The sequence below is a fragment of the Photinus pyralis genome, unplaced genomic scaffold (genome assembly GCF_008802855.1).
Source record: "Photinus pyralis isolate 1611_PpyrPB1 unplaced genomic scaffold, Ppyr1.3 Ppyr1.4_LG3a, whole genome shotgun sequence".
In the NCBI taxonomy this organism is placed as follows: Eukaryota; Metazoa; Arthropoda; class Insecta; order Coleoptera; family Lampyridae; genus Photinus; species Photinus pyralis.
In genome coordinates, this window is record NW_022170509.1 from 7745046 (window position 1) to 7763769 (window position 18724).

At 35.2% G+C, this 18724-nt stretch overlaps 1 protein-coding gene across 2 annotated transcripts in view; it reads left to right on the forward strand.

The window, feature by feature from the left end:
* The window catches only part of LOC116166029 (voltage-dependent calcium channel subunit alpha-2/delta-3), a 32557-nt gene extending 21430 nt beyond the window's left edge, over positions 1–11127 (forward strand). For both annotated transcript variants that reach the window (XM_031480852.1, XM_031480851.1), the window contains exons 7-26: positions 377–487; positions 536–725; positions 772–908; positions 954–1034; positions 2499–2579; positions 2636–2710; positions 5089–5208; positions 5264–5335; positions 5388–5529; positions 5581–5626; positions 5677–5849; positions 5898–5994; positions 6105–6137; positions 6712–6813; positions 6866–7121; positions 7170–7421; positions 7470–7581; positions 7629–7929; positions 7977–8172; positions 10758–11127. In XM_031480852.1, coding sequence (XP_031336712.1) covers positions 377–487; positions 536–725; positions 772–908; positions 954–1034; positions 2499–2579; positions 2636–2710; positions 5089–5208; positions 5264–5335; positions 5388–5529; positions 5581–5626; positions 5677–5849; positions 5898–5994; positions 6105–6137; positions 6712–6813; positions 6866–7121; positions 7170–7421; positions 7470–7581; positions 7629–7929; positions 7977–8172; positions 10758–10859 — 2679 coding nt within the window. In that variant the 3' untranslated portion in view covers positions 10860–11127. The remainder of the gene's footprint in view (positions 1–376; positions 488–535; positions 726–771; positions 909–953; positions 1035–2498; positions 2580–2635; positions 2711–5088; positions 5209–5263; positions 5336–5387; positions 5530–5580; positions 5627–5676; positions 5850–5897; positions 5995–6104; positions 6138–6711; positions 6814–6865; positions 7122–7169; positions 7422–7469; positions 7582–7628; positions 7930–7976; positions 8173–10757) is intronic.
* The last annotated feature ends 7597 nt before the right edge of the window (positions 11128–18724 follow it).

The window sequence follows — 18724 nt, forward strand, 5'->3', positions numbered from 1 at the left end:
AGTAGGGAGAATGTAGAGCGATTTTGTAATTCAATCATAGGGTGAAAACGAAGGTTTGATCATCGCATTTACAATTTCGTCTATTAAGATAATTTTGTGTAAGCGTTCCAGTGTTTAGGGCAAAGTAGTTTGTACTTTACTGCTGAGTAGGTTTTATTTGCTTGCATCAAGAGCTGTATCTCTGGAGCAAGAAAATCAAACTCATCTTCAACTTTCAAGTACCTTAAGCTCTTATAAGCCGTTTACTCTACAATGTAATATTAGGACCAAGGTTCAAATTAATATAAAAGGAAGGTTAAGTTTTCTACTTATCCCTTTTTGTGTTCACCTTCACCTCGATGAAGTATTACTTTGGGATAAAAAATTCCACTTTTAGGCAAGCAGTGAAAACAGAAGGCGTTTAAAAGATTCTTTATCAACTTTAAAGGCGGTTAATATCGCTAATTTCACTTCGGCACTTACGACGGCATTTGACATCCTTCACAAGGTATAGCAAAAACCTAATGAGCAAGATCAATTTAATCCTTCATTTTAGTATAATCAACACGGAATGGGTTCCCAATGTAATCAGGCTATTATGTTGATAAGTGACGGTGCCCCATCCACGTATCGGGAGATATTTAAAACTTATAATTGGCCTCATCGACCAGTCAGGGTATTTACATATTTAATAGGCGATTCAAGTAGTTCTGTTGAAATGCAGACAATGGCATGTAGTAACAAAGGTATGTGCTACATACTATTACTTTCAATACATTTTATGTAACGCAGGATATTACACAAGAATATCAAATTTAGAAGATGTAGAGAGAAGTATTTTGCATTACATAGCAGTTATGGCAAGGCCAATGGTAATGTACCAGAACGATCACCCCATTCAATGGACCCCCGTTTATGTGGGCGGCAGGGTAATGTTCATTCAAAATGAATGCAACCTAACTATCTTATTTTAGGCCGACAGTTTGTCTAATGAGAAAAAAGGTCAACTAATGACGACGGTTACCGCTCCAGTCTTTGATCGAAGAAACCATTCAGTAAGTATTTTGAGTCATTTAGGCTTACTTTGGAAAAAGCACTTACCTAAAAGCCGGATAACGGCTTATCGGTTATTCGGTAAACTGGATCACTGGGTTTTACTAGAACCGTTCCATCAGTAAGCGACAAAACTGCGTGGGTTCACAGATTTTACTAGTTTATTAACTGATCTCCATCCATTTTCAAGTTATCGTTTTCTAGACAAACACAAAAACTACCGTATGTAGTCTGTTCCATGCCCAATTTGGGCTCGTATAGACTAAACTTCTTATTGCTGTATTTACTCATCTACAAACAACAATACAATTGTTTTGCGTAGTCATGTTTTCAAACGTATAAGTGTAATTTGCACTGTATTCCTATAAGACCCCTAAAGTGAGTGCTGGGTTGATAAAGTGCTCAGGCTCGTGGTGTGGTTCGATGTATAAAATTCGTCGTGTAATTTTGTACGTCTTATTGTCGTACGTTTGGGAACCTACCTTTTTGTACGGTTACTTACCAGGCTAGCTTAGGGAAAAATGGGTTATAAATAATAGGACAAAATTCAATCGCTTCTTTTTCACTGATCATCAACAAAATTTTGAAAAACATTATTAATTCCCAACATTTATAGTCTCTTTTAAGTCTAAAAGCTTTTTACTTCCTCTTAGGATGTATAATAGCAACGATAATTCCAAAAAAACTCATTAAAACTAAATTACATTTATTACGCTTAAACAGAGAGAAAAAGAACAAATCCTTACAACCTCTCTAAAAAGATTATAGAATTAATCAAAGTAAAATTATGGCATATTAAAATTCACAAGTAACCACCATGAGGGCACAATCACAAAGGCACAATCTTCTCTAAAAGAACAAGCAACAATAAGCTACGCACACGTTGAAACTTAAGAATATCAAAAGAGAGAAAATACAGAAACGTACATTCGGATGACCTCTAGCGGCAAAAGAAAGAACTAAGGTAAATGAAACTCTTAACTAAGTACAACGGTTTTACAGAAGAAATGTATAGATGGGATAAAGTTAAAAATGCATGCGTTGTTTACCGCATGAATACGCTTAACTTTAGTGGTAGACTTCTACTTATCTCCCATGCTAAAATACCACCCATTTGTCACCATGTGATTTGCGTCACAATTTTAGAAAGATGATGGTGATATCACCGAGTTTTTGAATGATTGCATTGATGTGTAACCAAAACGTGTTATCAGAGATCTTACAGCGAGGACCACACCGAGGTTAGGTAATACGGATCAGGTTTTGAATGCCTAACAATTGAACCTACTGTCGTTGAATCTGAGGTTTTGGGTTCATTCATGAGACGCAACATGCAACTCGTGCGCAATTACCCGCATATTACTAGACCGTTATCCAGTTTACCGGTTTTCTAAGAAAAAAAAGCCAAACGTTTAACCTGTGTTTACCGGCGCTAATTCAAGTTTGAGTTGAAAATGTTTTTTCAGGTTCGAGTCGCCAATCTCTTAGGCGTCGTTGGTACTGATGTTTCAATCGATCAAATTATAAAGTTAGTTCCGCCATACAAGGTAAATATGCATTTCCCCATTAGAAAAACTAATGCAACTCCAGATATGAATTTCAGTTGGGTGTCAACGGATATTCATTCATCGTCAATAATAACGGCCACGTATTGTACCATCCCAACCTTCGCCCATTGGTAAGTAGATGATACGCATTACTTTTAGGACTGAATGTTTAGTCCGCTATTTGATAAAATAATTAAACAAATGCAAATTGTGCACAACCCTTGTGCAGGTAAAGCGCATTTTTTTTAAACACCCCTACGAAATTTCTTCCATAAATAAGAAAGTTGACACTGCACATCCTATACAAAACCAAATTTGGAAAATGACGCTACATTTGCTTTTATTCCAAGTGGCTATGTATCAAATTTTATTTAAATGCCTCCATAAATAAGAAAGTTGGCAATGCGCATGCGCAAAACTAAATTTAGAAAATGGCGCTATATTTGCTTTTATTCCAAGTGGCTATGTATCAAATTTCATTTGAATGCCTCCATAAATAAGAAAGTTGGCACTGCGCATGCGCAAAACCAAATTTAAAAAATGGCGCTACATTTACTTTTATTCCAAGTGGGCAGTGGCTATGTATCAATTTTCATTTAAATCCCTCCATAATTAAAAAAGATGGAACTGCGCATGCGCAAAACCAAATTTTGAAACTGGTGTTAAATTTTCTTTTATTCCAAGTGACTATGTATCACATTTCATTTAAATCCCTCCATAAATAAGAAAGTTGGCACTGCGCATGCGCAAAACAAAATTTTGAAACTGGCGTTAAATTTGGTTTTATTCTTAGTGGCTATGTATCAAATTCTATTTAAATGCCCAATGGTTATGTTTCTTCCAAACGTCCCAATCGCCCTTTGTAGGTACTTTCCTTTAACAATAATTCACTTTTAAGATATATATAATCATAACCGATCACGACAAGGGATCGAGGAGGAAGACTATGGTTAGTATAAATTAATTTCTTTCATTGAGACCTTTTATTAGAGTACCATTAAGGATAAAACTAGTTCCACTCACCCCCCCCCTTCCCCCTCCACCGCGTACTTTGATAAGAGAACAAAAAGAAGGGCAGTAGTTTGTAGAAAACTGTTCCTTTCGTTGAGACATTTAATTAGAATACAATGACGGACGGACGGACGGACGGACAAACCGCAAACAATAGCATTTTTTTTTAATTCTTAAAAAATGCGCTAAAAATAAATCATTTTCTATTCTGGCCTGATGTTGTCGTGTCGATGCTGTACCATGACATTTGGACAGTACCGATTATTACGATATGTTCCTTATCTAATAAACCTAATTTCTTTACAAACAAAATAAACAAATTACAATACAGCTATAAAAAAAATAGGCTTTGTCCAAACTACGTAAATTAACACATTTTTCTCCCTTAAATTGAACACAAAATCAAAAATTGTCTACACCCCTTAAATTTTTGATCAATTTAACAAGAACTTAAACGAACACACACATAACCGACAACACAATTTCCCAACAATCCGTCGGTGACACCTGGACTTCCGCTGCACCCATCTGGATTCTAATTTCATCCCGTATGTTTTTTATCATTTTCATTCCTTTTTTAACTTTTCTTCTCCCCTATTTAACTTAACATAATCTTTTTCTTTCCGCCTCCCCTATCCCCTTTCTTGATACAATATCTGCGATTATATTATTATTTCTTCCTTTTATGTACTTGTAATGTAATTAAATTCCAAATCCTGTTATTCGTTGTGATTCAGTCAGATGATCAGTTTCGATTCAAATTTATTCGATAATTGCTGTACAAAAAGTGGCGACAGTGCCAGCGACAAATACCACGCTACAAGCGCTTGATCGAAACAGAGTAAATAAAGTCTTAAATGCCTTTTAATGTCAATAATCCAACTATCCAGTCTTACACTTAGGTTTCCATTAAACAGATGTGTACAAAAAAAAACAAACACTAAATTGAATTCGAAAAACTCCTCTTCTTTATTACATAAAACTTAAACCTTTCTCCGAATACGTGATACAAGACTTCACTAAACTTTATAATTACAAAAACTGACAGTCTTTAGTAAATCCATCCGAAAACCGAGAAACAGGAAGCACGGCTCCAACAGCCAAAACTGGGCGTCGGTGGTGAAAGCCCACGGCCCTGTTAAGACACTTCCTCTTCTATTTAACCATTTGTCTTTTTGCATCTTCGATTCCACTTCCTACTTCATTAGTTAAAATAAACAATATTCTCTTATCTAAACGCGCACCTGCGACAAACATCTGTTCACAAAATCAATTAACTTTTTGCGATAAGCGCAACTTGTATCTACGACCGGAGAAAGGAATGAGATAAACGTTTCAAATATTACGCAAATAAATTCAAGATATTCCTTATATTATAAAACATTATTTCTTTACAATTCAATAAACAAATTACAATGCGGCTCTAAACAAAAATTAGACATCGTCCAAATATCGGAAAATCGGTGGAGCAGCGCCTAATGTCTTCCTTTAATTGCAGTACAATAATGAACAATACGAAGAAAGCTTAGAACCGGCGTATAGTTCGGTTGATTTAACGGAAGTTGAACTAGTGGAAAATGAAAGTGGACCGAGGGAGAACAATTCCGCCCTTCTTGACGTAAGAAAGCACCATCTTATCCTTGCCAACCCATCATCTTTTTTTTTTCACTTAGTTACGACATGACATGATCGATCAGAAAGAAGGCGAAACGGAATTAAACGTTAAGGTTCACTACGACCATGTGGTACGTTTTTAACAATCGCTGTGGCAAATAAATTGTAAGCAATTAATTGCAGAAAAGGGTGGCAACGCGAAGGAACAAGTACTTTTATAATCCAATCGAAGGTACCCCTTTCTCACTGGGATTAGCAATACCAGAGGGGTACGGTATGTACGAACTGTTGGCGGAACAGGAGATTAAGCACAGTCAGAAGAACGGTAAGTTAATATTACGTAAAGTGTCAGATTTAATAACACAGCATGTTTTAGTAACGGAGTACTTTAAAGGCTCAAATTGGAAGGTCCATCCTGAGTGGTAAATCTAAAAGTATACCTAAAAACATTTAATTCATTTGTTCAATTTAGGGTTTATTGCGAGTACACTGGGGGATCTGCAAGTGAGCAAGTATTCCGAACTGCCGAAGAAAGGGTATTGCATTTTTTATCAAGAAGTCGAAGACCGGGGTGGAAGTGGATGTCGTTGCGACCACGATCACACCATCACCAATCCACTAAACAGGATAAAGATGCCTATTTTTGTATGTATGATCCAAAAGCTTCTCTGACTGACCTTATACATTAAACAGGTGACAAAACATTATTACAATCTTTAGTTTTGGACGCCATGGTAACTGAGGAATTGGAAAGGCGTAGTTCGCATCCTTCCCATTCCGAAGACAAGCAGTAAGTTTTCAATTTTAGTTGAAAGTTGTGACGCATGTAACTGCACTTTCTGTGATATAATTTTTATTAATTAAACTATTTAATTTACTAATTGTATCTCTGCACAATAGCCCAATTGCAACACTTTTGGTTCTATTGCAAAGGTAAAGTAAATATGATGAGCATATTATTTCGACACCTACCTTTTAAGTATTTTATTTTGAGAATTTTGTCATCATTTGTGGACTGGAATTGTGGGTAACACCTTTCGACATAGCGCCTTTATTTTGGGACGCGGATTTTAAAGTTAATCGTGTAAATGGATTGCATGAGATCAAAATTCCAAAGAAAGGCATCTGTCATCCATTACTCACATTTCCAAAATATTAGGAACGGGGAACTTCATTGTGTTACACTATCGAACTTGGTATTTGTTAAACGAATTACTTTAATATTAATTTACGCAGACCTGGACGGAGTAAGTATTCAAACCTAGCGTAGCAAATAACAAGTTGAATTACGCACAAGACGTAAAGAATCTGTGCCTCAACAAGCTATAAAACTAAATTCACCAATTTCACACTCATTAGCACCATCACTCACGGAGATACATATCGCAAGAATGAGGAAGCGGACCATGGCACTCAACAATTACCTACGTATCCTATTTTAAGGAACTCCCCCAATTGTGTAAAAAAGTGCGCGTACGGGTGGTAATTAACTTAGTTCTGTTTTCAGCCAAGGCTATGAAATGTTTGGATTGACGCTCTCCTTTGTGGCGACAAGAAGCGGTATGTTGCGTTGGACGGACCTTATGCCCTCGCACGATTCCAACCAGCCGTACGTTGGCATGGTTTCGCAACTGTAACTGTTGTTTACCAATTGCTTGCAGACACTTCAGTGAGAATAATGTCAGGGGAATGGATGAAACTTGGTACAAAAGGGCAGTAGATCAACACGCTATAGAACCTGAAAGTTTCGTTTTTTCCGTGCCGTATGACGTGGGCTCTACCGGTAAACCATTGGTTACCGCGACTCACGCAGTATTTGTCGAACATAAAGGCCATAGAGCTCCGGCTGCCGTTGTTGGACTGCAATTCCAACACTCTACTTTGGCTTCGCATTTCCTAGTAAACATTACCTCAGCGGTACGTTTAAGAGTTCGTGTCTTTGTAATATACCTTTCACCATTTCAGTGTACCGGAACCTCCAATTGCCACAAAACCTGTGCAAGTGATGAATTAGACTGCTACGTTTTAGACAATAATGGTTTTATAATAATTTCTGAAGACTCAGAACATACAGGTAGGTTTTTTGGAGAAATCGACGGCACGATTATGGATTCGTTAGTACAAGATCGAATTTACAAAAAAATTGCCGTGTACGACTACCAAGGTGTATGTACCAACAGCAGGAACCATTACACCGGCAGGAGCACAACGCTTTCGGTAACAAAGAGGTACGCAACTCTCAGTTCCTATCTAAAATCGTTTTAGCCTCTCGGCCCAACAATGAAGGTTTTGACTTGTTTAACAAAAATTGCGTTCTTTTGGCTATCGTTTGCAAGCTCGGTCTTAGGAAGGGCTTTTTCATACGCACATGATGAAGGTTGTATAGATATTTAAATCGAGGTTTTTTGAAATTGTTTACTGTAGATGCATTATATTCAGATGTAGATTACGAAAACTCGTTCGAACATTATCCTACAGGGGAAGATGTGGTCGGTGAACAAGATCCAATGTCTGTCCCTCCGTCGTACTCAAACAACCCGTCATTTGTGGTACCTCCCATTGAAAGTGATCCAATGGAAGGCATCGACATGAGCCAATTTGGTGTACGTCGATGCGATCGCAAAGTTGACTTGTACATACTTCAACCGGATCGGTTAAACACTAGTGGACAAAGTAATCCACTAAAGGGGAAATTAACCAACTGTCACGTGACGGGTTGCGAAAGGTAAGAATGTCTTTTGCATTACCCGACATATAGAATTTGTGTTTCAGACCATTTAGTGTACAAAAAATACCACATAGTAATTTAATATTGTTAGTAGTGGACACTTTGTGTCCATGTGGAAGTAAACAGTTAAGTATAGCGCCACAAGAGATTGTATACGATGCAGGCATGGGTTGTTCCAATAAGGCGAAAGATGGACTTTATCGCAAGCGCCCACACAAGTGCATCAATTATCATCCAGAAGTAAGTAGTTGACGATATACCTATTCCACATTAGCAGTGGTTTAGGTAGGTACTATTTTATTTGTTGTATGTTGCACCAGTTTGAAATAAAAAAAGGCAAAACTGGTCGTTATTGTTATTGTCGAACAAAATCGAAAGCAGTATATCGCAGGTTATCAATTCAATATTATCCGATCTAGACAATGTACATGTACAGGGTACACAAAATGTCATGTCTCCCCGTCATTTGCAAATCAATCAGGTTTAAATTCACTATGTGTACCTTGTAACGATTAGTTACATTACAAGGGTTGTAGACCCTCGTTCGTACTAAACAAAATTGGTCTTCTACGGCACTGGTAAAAATTTTTCTATAGCAATTAATTTTTCCCACGGCTAGCTCTGCAATAAAATTGAAATAGGCCTTAGCTTGCGGAAGTTTGCAGTTTTATCTCTTTTTTAAATCTGAAAATCAAAATTTGACGCTCTGGTTTGACTGCAAACAAATAAATACGAATTCCAAAATAAATAATTGACAAATTATAGTCGACCCAATTCTCTTTTACATTCCTGATTTAAAACATCAATTTGTTTCCTATAAATACAGAAAATACAACCCCTATCTCATGGCCACGTTTCTCTTATCTACATTGTTATGCACAATACATTCCTGGCTTTACACAAAATATGTATACACACCTTATACCTAAACAAAATTCGTGCAAAGGAATATTGTCATTTAAATGAAATATAAGTTGTAAATCCACTTATAATAATTAATTTCCACAGATTGGTTCCTTTAAGGATATTGCGATTAGGTACGTTACTCCGACCGACCAGTACCTACTCTATACAATTCAAAAAAAGTTAAAACAACTTATAGATGGAAAAAGCTCCCTCCACGAAAAATTGCAAACTGGATCGCTTTGAGACCTTGAGACCCTCTCTAGTACAATTATCTCTCATTTTATGGAAATTTTCATGATCATGAAGCATGTATTTCCTTTGACCGCGTTCAGAACTTGCGTCAAATTCTCGAAAAAATTCCGAAGTTCCGAATATGAATGTGCAGAAACAAAAAAATCAAATTCCAAACCTAAATTATATTTTTTTTCATTATTTGCAATTTAGATTTGGGCTTGTGGATAATTTTTGTCAAAATATAAGCCAAGGCGCTAAAAACATAACCCGGGCCCTGACTGGAACTCTTCTTTCTCTCTTTAATTTTCTATGTGTAGTAATAAACCGAAACATATAAAATTATATTTGACAAATTTTTCGTATCTCGTCACATAAAACAGATATTGAAATATTGATCTTTCTTCGAACACATCACTACTTTGAACTATTATTGATATTCATGTATCACACACCTATGCCTAGGTGCACATTATATTGCCGTAGTTACGTTTGAATTATGAAAAAAATTATAAACACTTGGCCAGTTTCCTACACTTTTCGTTCCCTAAATTCTTACCGCTACATTTAAGTCTTTCACTACGTTCAAAGCATTCCCTATCTCGAAACATTTATTTTGTCGTGGTATCAGGTTGCGCTGTAATTACAGAAAATAATTGCACTATGTATCTTTGCCAATTAAATGTTTTACATTATAATTTTTTTTTAATTTCAATATTATTTATTATATTACCATGAGGTGAGTAGATTTAATTGAATTTTATGTTTTACGTTTTTTTTTAAATTGCAGTTACGTAAAATATTTTTTATAAACATTTACATAAGCATTAGCACAATTAAAATTAGTTGCTGTGATTACAGCGCCATCTGTCACCACTAGAAAAAATGTTTCGAATAAAATCTGTATACTTTTTCGAATAAAATCGAGATCAAATAAAACGTGTGGATTCTCATTTAAAACAATGTTGGTAAGATCTCTGGGCTAATTGTTGAAAATGTTTAAGCCCCTGATTTATGAAACGGGTGGGCAGGTGGTCTGAACTACCCTCTATATAGTTATGTTAAATGATAAATGTACATTTTATGTTATGTATATTGTAACGTAAATTTAATTACGTAGTTTAATTTATTATTTACAACAATAAATTTATCACAGTCTTAAAATTCATTTATAACGGTAATTATTATTTATCACTTTCAATTTATAACAAAACACAAGCTCATAGACATACAACCACTTCATCCCCACCGACACACAATACAAGGCACAGATTTCAAAGGTGATTCAGATGATCTGATCTGGGAACCCTAAATGAGCTCCTCAATAACTTATACTTAGTGGTTGGCGCCCCTGGGTAGTTTAAATTGCGAAAGATAATGTGACGAAATTTGACGCAGACTTGTTCTCTGATTTGAAAAATTGATGGTTACACAATTGATTCCGATAGTGTTCTTCTGACGGGTTAATGCTGAGAGAAAAGAAGAAAGACGAATAGCAAAAATTATGAAAGGGGGTGCAGCCATGCAATTAGCATCATATTTGCATAATAAACTTAAACCTATCTAGTATTTTAAAACGTTTTTCAAAACCGAGCTGTCCGTTCGTGAAAATCTTAGGGCTGAAATATGGTCATTGTATCTCTATACAGTCTTAAAAGAAATGTACTAAGTTTCTATGTTGTCAACAGGAAAGTGAAATAGACGTCTGTGGCGTAGGCTCCCGAATTTCGGTAAGCTTCTCCTTGATCTCAATAGGATTATTACATTGTACGTTCGATCTTCTATCGTGACTGAAATGTAGGTACTATAATATCAATTTTGTATGTATTTAAAGTAGAAGTAAACTGCAGGCAGATTTTAATGCCTTAATCGAAAAATATATTTCGTTAATTTTATTATCTATGAAAAATTCGATGTGCATATCTATAGATATATTTTGTTTAAATTTAAAAGAAAAATTCACAATGTTTGTCAAACGTAGTTTACTTTTATCGTTTTGTACCATACATTTTTTATGTATGGATATATAAATAAATATAAAATATACATATTACGCAATAATTTTAAAATGTGCTGAAACCTTAAAAAAATGTTTGTAAAAGTCATATAAATACTAGTTAAATTTTTTATATAATTTATATATAATAAATGTAATTTTTGGGTGTATTTGTACATATCTAAATATAAGCTGTGACTTTTCAAAAATTTTTGGATTTCAATATACATATAATTTGAAATACATACATATCCGTCTTTTTGAAAAGGCATAGTACCAAACGTACTAGCATTGGCAGTTTAGAAACTAAAATCAGTAATGACAATAAACTTGTATAGTTTATGCAGTACTTATTTTTTTTACTCGATTGTTTTTACTAATTTTTGTAGAAGCATCGTTAGCTCAATATATTTTTTACTTTAATAAACTGAAAATTTAACCTTTTTGCTAAATTGTATTTGTTGATACATAATTAATGACAATACTGATAGTGTAAACTGTACACATTGGCATACAGGTTACTTAGGATAGTTAATTGTTAGGTATTTTGCTGTTGTAAAAAATTACTAATCACAACATTTACGTTATATTTATGAAATTGACATCTCGCTGTCTTACACCGTTAATTTCATTCCGATTACTTAACTAATTTAAGGATATAGGTACTTAATAACAAATCAATTATTTAACACTTAACACTTGAAATCTAGAAGTTGTCCTTTGTATTCGCGTAATTTAATTTATGCTATTTGTTGGTGAGCTTTGGGACACTGGAGGCTAAGGTTATGCGTGTTACACTGCAACAGCTTTAGTGCTTGTGTGAACGTTACTACTTATACTACCTCTCTTACTTAACGAAAAACCGATTATCAATTACATTTTAGAGTACTAAATGCTTCCAATAAGAAGCATAAATAAATTGCGATTTATTTTTTATTAAATCAAATTACCTATCTAATGTTAAAAAGATTTAGACTCTACTTGTAATAGCTTAGTCTTTTGAAGTATTACGTACTTTCTTGTTTTAGAGTACAAATGTGATCTACTTAAACGCTGTATTAAACAGTTGAAAAGAATTTGTTACGAATAAGGTACCTACCATATTGTATCGGGCCAGGTTTAACGCAGTTTTTCCTGCACCCGTAATATGCTTTTGTATGTACTGTATTGTTACTACTAAGTTATGAATGAGAAATGTGACGTTAGTATAGTGTGTTTGATACGATTTTTTAATTTTACATACACTTAGCATTCAAAATTATAATTTTGCATACTAACTACACTATACTAAAACTGAGTCTTCCAAGTAAAACAAATAATTAATTGTAAGAAAATTATTATGAAATATAGGTAAAAGTGTAGTATTACTATAATGTATTAATTGAAAGCAACATGTGTAGAACTGCAGTTTCCCAGCATTATTTATTTATCTGATGTTGGTTGTCGGTTGTACGTAATGTTCATACCTACTAGACTTCACCATATCTTAAACGAATTGCATAGTTTTAATTAAAATATTACAATATTTAGTAGGACTATATCATTTTCAATTCCCTTCTCCAATACCAAACCTTTACAAGAGTATAAAGACTGGGTAAGTATTAAAATTGTATTTTTACCACATCAAAATATCACAACTTTATTTCATTCTCCCTCATTTTTGGTCATCCCTGGAACTAAACAACAATAAACCCTAATACGTTTCAGGGACCGAGAAGAAATCCAAACTTTTTAGGGGCTAATTTTCCAAATGTTTTTTGGAATGTTTTCGTGAAGATTTACAATTTTTGCGTCAAGTCCAAATAAAGCGACAAAATATCCAATAATTTGGAACGGATTCGATATCTTGTCGGTCATGCGACAAGATTTCCAAATTTCCAACGTTTTTTAGACAAAAAACTCCAAATTTCTTGGACAACATATCCAAAAAGTTTGGAAAGATTATCCTTTTCTTTTTAAACAAAAAATCCAAAGATCCTATTTTCGAATGAAGGTACACATCCATTTTTAAAGTCTATTTATCGTAGTTTAAAATGATAGTGTATTTTCTCTATGGAACTACCTCTGGTGTATAGTGCTATTTACTAAGAAGATAGACATAGGGATTTAAGTGTATTGTTTTTCCATGTCTTATACCTTTAAATGACAAAATCTGCTGAAAGGCGCCTAATTGCAACCAAAATAACTTCTAATAAAAAATTGGCTGTCATTTTAATGTTGTTACTTTGGCTTGGCTTCGATATTGTTATATTATTTTGTGTTAAGCCAAAGCAACAATTTTCAAACTAATTTTAATATGACAGCCTGATGTTTATTTGTTTTAAGAAGTTATTATGGATGCAAAAATCAGAAGAAATTTTGTCTTTTAAAAGTAGAGATAGGGAAAAACAATACAGATAAATCCCTATGCCTACTTCTTAATAATCACTTTACATGCCGAGGTCGTCGGCGATTAGTGAGTATTGTGCTGGTTTCTTTATTTCCTTGCAGACGTCATTTATGCTAATTTAGGAATGAACTAGCAACTGCGTCTTTGGTCTCGTAGTCTGTAGGCTGGAGAGCACTGCACCTATCCTTATTCTGAAAGTTCGCTGTTGTAAAAACGCTGAAAGGAGTTTGCCTTTTAGATTGAGTTTTGCTCATGCTTTCATTATCGTCAGGTTCGGTATTTGATCGAACGCGAAAGAAAACGCTTACCGTGAACAGCTGTAGTATCGGGACGGCGTGGGACTCGAGTTACTTTTTGGGATTTTTGTACGAGTTCCATATTTTGCTGAACATTTTCAGAAAGATTTTTTTAATTTGCAATATTCATATGTTTAAGCATTCGGCAGGAAAGCATAATCACCGCCCAGGCTGCCAAGGCAACCTGTGATGTGGTCAGTGCGCGCTCCAACGTCAGCAACTCACCTGGGCCGGTTTCAGACTGGAAGGAGTTTGCGAATATTGAGACGCTCCCAGAATGTGATTCTAACAACGCAAGATAAACAAGAGACAGCTTGTCTGCATATACATAATATATAAAAGAGCATTTTATACAAATAAACCTGCAACGCCTTAGGGCGGCTGCTGTTACCTTAGGTACTGTAGAGCAAGGCATGGCCCTGAGTTGTTATAAATCTAGGGTTTCTGGTCGTGGGGGTAAAAAAGGAACCGTTTTCTTTGATATACTGTAACAAAAACCTAGAACGTGCATTTATGTAACGTTCCTAGCTACATTGAAGTTTTTCTGCTACCAGAACCGTATGGCCGTGATATCACGACTATACAGTTAAGCTGCACATACAGGGTAAAGCTCAATATATCTCCCAGGAGATTCTGTCAATCTATCTCCCAGCAATTTCGATGGCGTGGCGGCACTGATGGAACATTGGGAAAAAAACAATAAACACCTGATCATTATAGGGTAGGACTTAAATGCTCACCGTCCCAGATAGCATAAGATTGTACAATGGATGTCCACTGGTCACATGATTTTGAGTATACATACATTGAATGTCCACATGTTGTACTAGTTTTGTTCCTTTTTTACCAAAAATCGAGACCACGTTCTATAAGAAAATTTTTTCCCGGGTCGATCTGAGACAATTCCTTTTTCGGGGCAAAAAAAACGGCAGTGTATATCCAAAATTTCTCGGGAAAACACTTCTTCTTATTAATTTTGGTGCGTAGAATCCAAAACAATTCGTACTTTTTTGATCAGACATCTCAATCAAAAGTTATAGACGAAACCAATTTCGAAAGAAAATTCAAAGAGCTGTAACTTTTGAACTAGTAGCCCAATCTTGGAACTGTTTGAAATTATGAATTCTACAGGTCACGTTTTATAAGAAAAATTTATTTCCGGGTCGATCTGAGATCATTTTTTTTTCGAGGCAAAAAAAAGGCAGTGTATAACCTTACTTTTTTCCAAAAATCGACTGCACCAAAATTTCTCGAGAAAACACTTTTTCTTATTAATTTTGGTGCGTAGAATCCAAAACAATTCGTACTTTTTCGATCAGACTTCTAAATCAAAAGTTATAGACTAAAAATAAATTTCGAAAGAAAATTCAAAGGGCTGTAACTTTTGAACTAGTAGCCCAATCTTGGAACTGTTTGAAATTATGGATTCTACAGGTCACGTTTTATAAGAAAAATTTATTTCCGGGTCGATCTGAGATCATTTTTTTTCGAGGCAAAAAAAAAGGCAGTGTATAGCACCAAAATTTCTCGGGAAATCACTTTTTATTATTAATTTTGGTGCGTAGAATCCAAAACAATTCGTACTTTTTCGATCAGACTTCTCAATCAAAAGTTATAGACTAAAAACCAATTTCGAAAGAAAATTCAAAGGGCTGTAACTTTTGAACTAGTAGCCCAGTCTTGGAACTGTTTGAAATTATGGATTCTACAGGCCACGTTCTATAAGAAAAATTTTTTCCCGGGACGATCTGAGACAATTTTTTTTTTCGAGGCAAAAAAACCTTCCTTTTTCACCAAAAATCGACTGCACCAAAATTTCTCGGGAAAACACTTTTTCTTATTAATTTTGGTGCGTAGAATCCAAAACAATTCGTACTTTTTCGATCAGACCTCTCAATCAAAAGTTATAGACTAGAAACCAATTTCGAAAGAAAATTCAAAGGGCTGTAACTTTTGTAACATTTGGATAAGTTTGTCGACAAGTAACAGGTGTAGTATTAGGAAAAGAAACACCTCCTCGCACTCATATGATCGTGATACAGAATTGGCAAATTTTTAAATCTAATTAAAGCATTGAAATAATTCTGACAGAGATAGAAAACGACCTCTTCGTATATTATGTTCTCCTAGTAGCCCGACACCTTTTACGTAACTGTGTCGACAAGTAACAGGTGTAGTATTAGGAAAAGAAACACCTCCTCGCACATCATATGATCCCGATACAGAATGGCAAATTTTTAAATCGAAATTAAGCTTTGAAATAACTCTCATAGTGATAGAAAAAGACCTCTTCGTGAATTCTGTTCTCCTAGTAGCAAGACACCTTTTACGTAAGTTTGTCTACAAAGAACAGGTGTATTTGGGACTGAAAGACCTCCTTTCACGTTATATCTTCCTGATACCTACCAAATTTGTAAGTGTTTTCGGCAAAGTGCGAAGGACCAGGTGCTTATTGTACTGTAATCTTCCTATCAGTTTTGTTATTGGGGAGGAAAATAAAGTACAACTTCTGTAAATAATTTTTATATTGAAAACTGTACAAACAAAATAAACGCATATTCTGTTCCGAGTGAATCTTGAGAGTAAATGCAGCCCATGGTTAGCTCAGAAATCTGGTATCAGGAGAATATAATGTGCGAGGAGATCGAAGGTTAAAATAAAATTTTAGTGAGGTTAGGTTAGCGTGCTAGTTAGGTTAGCTCAGAAATCTGGTATCAGGAGAATATAATGTGCGAGGAGATCGAAGGTTAAAATAAAATTTAAGTGAGGTTAGGTTAGCGTGCTAGTTAGGTTAGCTCGGAAATCTGGTATCAGGAGAATGTAATGTGCGAGGAGATCAAAGGTTAAAATAAAATTTAAGTGAGGTTAGGTTAGCGTGCTAGTTAGGTTAGCTCGGAAATCTGGTATCAGGAGAATATAATGTGCGAGGAGATCGAAGGTTAAAATAAAATTTAGTGAGGTTAGGTTAGCGTGATAGTTAGGTTAACTCAGAAATCTGGTATCAGGAGAATATAATGTGCGAGGAGATCGAAGGTTAAAATAAAATTTTAGTGAGGTTAGGTTAGCGTGCTAGTTAGGTTAGCTCGGAAATCTGGTATCAGGAGAATGTAATGTGCGAGGAGATCAAAGGTTAAAATAAAATTTAAGTGAGGTTAGGTTAGCGTGCTAGTTAGGTTAGCTCAGAAATCTGGTATCAGGAGAATATAATGCGCGAGGAGATCGAAGGTTAAAATAAAATTTTAGTGAGGTTAGGTTAGCGTGCTAGTTAGGTTAGGTCAAAATTCTGGTATCATGATAATGTTCAAGGAGTTGATTGAAGGTTAGGTTAGAATCGTAGTTCGAAGAAAACCCATTCTAATGCAATTCAAACTTCTCAAGGTTAAAATCGAAACGATTACCTACATGATTGCAGCAGCTGGCGGTGGTGCGAAGCTATTCTTTAAAGAATTGAGCCTAGAGTTTATTTGATAGAACTACGGTTATATAAACGGTGAAATTGGCAGGGAAATAAGGCAAAAGTGTTACGCAGTTTGCAATCACGAAAAAATGTGTTGTTTGTGCGATCTTCGTGTGAAAGTTGTTGTAAAACGGTTCAGTTTAATGTACCTGTTATTGAAATTTTTCTTTCAAGGGCTTTAAATATACTCCTATGATGCATAAGGAGTTACGAATTGCAAAAATAAATGTTTTCTGTTCATTGAGCATGATGTGTTGCCTATAAACCAGGCTTCACAAATATCGAGTGCCCATATTCAAATTAGAGATTTGCTTGAATCTCCCCAATCTGCCGTTTTTATTGAGGGTAAGGAGGGCCTCCACGAACGAATGGCCGAGGGCCTCCACGAACGAATGGCCCAGGGCCCCGAAAAACTTAAAAACGCCACTGCATTTAAGGAATAATAAGTGCAACGTTGCTATTAATCGCAAAAATTCAAATAAAATTTTAAATAAAGGTGCGTACGTGGCGACATCTCAACTAGACTTCTAAAACTATAATTGATAGAGTGTATCGATTGCCATGGAGATGGCGCACTAGTACTTATTGTATTTAATTTATCTATTCAAAAACCGGGCCTTTAAACTACAATTGCTCTACAGATCTTGCAAGACTCCGTTCATTTTGAACTGCCATTTAAGGAATAATAAGTGCGACGTTGCTAGTAACCGCATAAATTCAAATGAAATATTAAAAGAAGTTGCGGACGTGGCGACATCTCAACTAGACTTCTAAAACTATAATTGATAGAAAGTGTATCGATTGTCAAGGAGATGGCGCACTAGTACTTGTATAAATTATCTATTCAAAACCCGGGCCTTTAAACTACAATTGCTCTACAGATCTTGCAAGACTCCGTACATTTTGAACTGCCATTTATTCAGACTTCTCAATCAAAAGTTATAGACTAGAAACAAATTTCGAAAGAAAATTCAAAGGGCTGTATCTTTTGAACTAGTAGCCCAATCTTGGAACTGTTTGAAATTATGGATTCTAAAATGATTTTCCGGGTCGATCTGAGACAATTTTTTTTTCGGGCCTCAAAAAAAGCAGTGTATAACCTTCCTTTTTTTTTTACCAAAAATCGACTAATCCAAAATTTCTCGGGAAAACACTTTTTCTTATTAATTTTGGTGAGTAGAATCCAAAACAATTCGTACTTTTTCGATCAGACCTCTCAAGCAAGTTATAGACTAGAAACCAATTTCGAAAGAAAATTCAAAGGGCTGTAACTTTTGAACTAGTAGCCCAATATTGGAACTGTTTGAAATTATAGATTCTACAGGCCACGTTCTATAAGAAAAATTTTTCCCAGGACGATCTGAGACAATTTTTTTTCTGGGCAAAAAAAAAGCAGTGAAGAAAAACCTTCCTTTTTTCGAAAAATCGACTGCACCAAAATTTCTCGGGAAAACACTTTTTCTTATTAATTTTGGTGCGTAGAATCCAAAACAATTCGTACTTTTTCGATCAGACTT